We start from the raw sequence: 3,694 nt of genomic DNA, 5'->3' as shown, positions 1-3,694 counted from the left end.
AGAGGCAGGTTTGGAGGGGGTGGGGGGGGGGTTTAAAGCCGTGCAGTGGCTGGGAGCGCATCGGCGGTAGCAGCGCGCACCTCCACCTCGCAGCCGCGCAGGCGGAGCGGGGCAGCGCGGAGAAACCGCACCGCTCCGCGCTCCCCCACCTCCACAGCATGGGCTTATTCTGGCTTCCTTAGGCTGGCTTAAAACACCACTGATTAAAATTAAGCTGGGATCAGCAACGTGACTTTCGGAGCCCTCTGTAGCTCTTAGGGTTTCCCCAAGTCACCCTTAACCACCCCAAAAAAAAAATAAAAAATTTTTTTAAATTATTGAGGCTTCGAAACGACCCGCCGGGGCTGAAATATTTGCTTAAAGGCGTGTTATTTCGGGGGAAAAAATTCTATTTTCGCTCGCCCTGGAGATCCCCCCAGCAGCTTTTCCGTCAAGTGTATTTTTTGGCGAGCCGGGGTTGTATGGAGCAGATTTGCCTTTATGAGCTGTGTGGGCACATATAGGTAAATTCGGAGGTAATTGTAATCCCATCGACACCCTCCTCGCTCTCCACACTCGTATAGATACGCACACATACACTTCGCGAAGGCAAACGTCTTTCACACGTACATAAATAAACACAGCAAATACTTGGGCTTTGAATTTGGTCATGAGAAAACCCTGGCACCAGCAGCCGGCCAATAATCCCGCCTAGGATCCTGCAACTGGAGCAAACCTTCCCCCCACCACCACCACCACCCCGCATTCGTGAAATTCAAGGGAAAAAAAAAAAAAACCCAAACCCAACACCTTGATTTAGCCAACCTTCCAAATTCGCTGGTGTGACATGGACCCGCTTGGGCGTTTGCAGAAAACCTCCCAAAAAATGCTTAAACGACACGGGAAAGGTCTCTTACCTTCTGCACGAATAAAAATTCGGCTTGGACATCAACGAAAAGCGAAGCTATAAAAGGATTTCAAGGGAAGCAACAGAAACACGAGCAAAGAAAATCCGCCCCAACGTGGACCTGACCGTTTGGAAACGCCGCGAACGCCACGAAATTTTGAAACGCAACAAAAATCCGGGCAACCACGTCTTTCCCCACGCACCCGTTTTAAATTTAAGATCTGAAGCCAAAGCAAGCCTTTCTCTGCATTGATTTCCTTCTTTATTGTCGCCCCGATTACAAATCCAACCCAATATAATCTCTCTTTCGGGTTAACTCCCACCAAAACCTCTCCTGGCGCGGAGGTCGAAGGCGCTTTGTGCAGATAAGTTTGCAGGGGTTTTGATAACCTTGACTTTGCTCCTTTTTTTTTTTTTTTTTTTGGGGGGGTGTGTGTTATTTTAAGTCAACTCTCCGATAATATCATTTCCCTTTGGATGCGGGATGGGGTTAGGAAAAAAAAACAAAACAAAAAAAAGAAAAAAGGAGAAAAAAGAGAGGGGAAAGGGGAAAATAATGAGGATTAAAAGAAGTGTTTCTGGGTTCTGCTTTTAAAAAGGCCAATTTTGGAGGGGGAAGCGCCAGAGGATGGGGTTTGCTGGTGCCACAGACCGATCTGAGCGGTGTTTTCGCCCGAGGAAACCCCCGCTCCAACTTTTTTCGGGAAATTCAATCCATCCCTTCGCATGATCCCCACTTATTGACCCGAAAGCATCCAACCTCGCTTCCAACCGGGGGGAAACGAACCCGAATATTCACATAGGCGGAGACCCCGAGCCATATGCAAGCTCTCCAAATAAAATGCGATCCATGAAAGCCTCTTTGCAGACAATCCCAAACTTAAAACATCTGCTCAACACACAGAAACATTTTTTTTTTTTTGCCTTCGCAAACAAGACCCCAATTCGCCAAGAAGAAAATAAAAAAAGACAACAAAAACCCAACAACAAAAAAGCAGCTTTTCCCTCTCCGAGTCTCCCAACGAGCTTCCAAAGCAACGAAATGAGCCACAGTGCACAACTCCAGCCTGAGACGTTTGGAACTGCAAATTAGACTCTACGCAGTTTCATTTTTATTTTATTTTTTTACCCCACTGTAACCCCGAGTCGTATGGTCTGGGCTTGCGGCTCCCATCGTTCGGGCTGCGCCCGGCGGGGTTTAATAACACCCCGGGGGGGGGGGGGGGGGGGGGGAAATCAGGGTTCATCAGCCTTCAAAACCACAAAACACCCCTCAAACAACCCCCCAAACAACCAAACAACCCCCAGGTCTCTGCCCTTTCGCAGCAAAGTCACCTCAGCTTCCCACATTCTGCAGCGTTGATTGCAAGGACCAAAATTTTCCTTTTTTTTTTCTTTTTTTTTTCCATAAGCACATGCACAGCACATTTTCTCCACATAAACAGCGAGAGGACGAGTTCTCAAACAGCTCTCCGCTCCTTTTTTCTCAGCTTTAATATACATTATAATAATAAAAAACCACCCACAACATTTCTAGGAAGAACATTTTTTTTTTTTTTTTTTGCACACCCCCCCCCAAAAGACGGCAAGAAGACAGAACATTACGGTGCCAATTTCTGGAGAAGTTGGCAGGGCAGAGAGCACATTACTGCAGATTCGCGTTACTCCGGCTCTTATGAGCTAGGGCTGATTACTAATTACTGGAATTAGCCACTGGTAATGAACGCTTCCCTTACCTTTTGCTTCATTGTCAGAATTGTCAGTGCTGGTGTCAGTGTTTTTATTCAGGTCTTTCTCTGCTTCCGAAGGACTTATTTTGGGTGCTGGGGCGCTTTTTTCTGTTTTAATTTCGTTCGTGGCTGGGTTCTGAGGATTATCTGTTTTTGTGTTTTCGGGGAAACTCACTTTAGCCACCGGGGGCGGCGGAGGAGGTGGAGGAGGTGGTGGTGCTGGTTCCAGATGCTCATTCCTTGGGTTCAGGCTCGCCCTGGATTCAAAACTTGCCTCAAACTCATTTGGATTGCTGCAGTTTGACGTCTTCTCCATGGAGGGGTAACCTTGGCTTGCTCGGTAGTAGCTAGGAACGGGGACTTCATGGTCATTTAGGCAAGGCTCAGGCATTTGGTTGGGGTAGAGGGCTGTCTCTGTGGCATTTTTTGCTCTTTTATCAGCGTTATACATACAGCAAACATTCTCTTCCTTGACATTGGTTGGGAAGGAGCAGGATGGGAGCTGTCTTGCAACAGGTTGCTCGATCCTGTACGTATTTTTGGGGTCACACCAAGTGTCTAGCTGCGAAAGGTAAGATGGATAGGTGCTGAGAGACAAGGTAGCGTTATTCACCTCGTCCCTTTTGGAAAGAGACGGGATAATTCCACAGTTCCTCATGACTCCGCAGCTGAAATCGCTCCCAGGCTGCATGTACATCCCTTGGCTGGAGGAATAATTCTCCCCTCTACAGGTACCGGCCAACGAGTCCATCAAAAACGAGTTAGAAGTCACATTGTTGGGACATGACATTTTCAGAGAGGGTTTTTAAGGAGGAATACTCCAGCCAGGGGCTGACATCTTTTTTTTAGGGGGAAAAAATATCAAGCACCATAATTATCCACGCATCGCTCTCCCCCCCTCCACCCCCCCACGTGATGCCCAGGCCAATGAGGATTGAAAATGGCCTTGATGATTCAGACGGGGACGACGTCACGGGGGTCAAGTTGTCGCGACCGGGAGCGGCATCGTGGAGCAACAGCGACATCTGCCAGCACCGGCGACATCTGCCAGCACCGGGCCTGGACCTTCACCTTGAAC

General features: G+C 48.3%; 1 protein-coding gene across 1 annotated transcript in view; it reads right to left on the bottom strand.

The window, feature by feature from the left end:
* Positions 1–3,412, bottom strand: part of HOXC10 (homeobox C10) — a 3,965-nt gene extending 553 nt beyond the window's left edge. The window contains exon 1 of the mRNA XM_009638697.2: positions 2,623–3,412. Coding sequence (XP_009636992.1) covers positions 2,623–3,406 — 784 coding nt within the window. The 5' untranslated portion in view covers positions 3,407–3,412. The remainder of the gene's footprint in view (positions 1–2,622) is intronic.
* Between the last annotated feature and the right edge of the window lie 282 nt (positions 3,413–3,694).

Source organism: Egretta garzetta, unplaced genomic scaffold, assembly GCF_000687185.1.
Source record: "Egretta garzetta isolate BGI_Z169 unplaced genomic scaffold, ASM68718v1 scaffold225, whole genome shotgun sequence".
Classification (NCBI taxonomy): Eukaryota; Metazoa; Chordata; class Aves; order Pelecaniformes; family Ardeidae; genus Egretta; species Egretta garzetta.
This window is presented reverse-complemented; position numbering and strand designations above follow the sequence as displayed.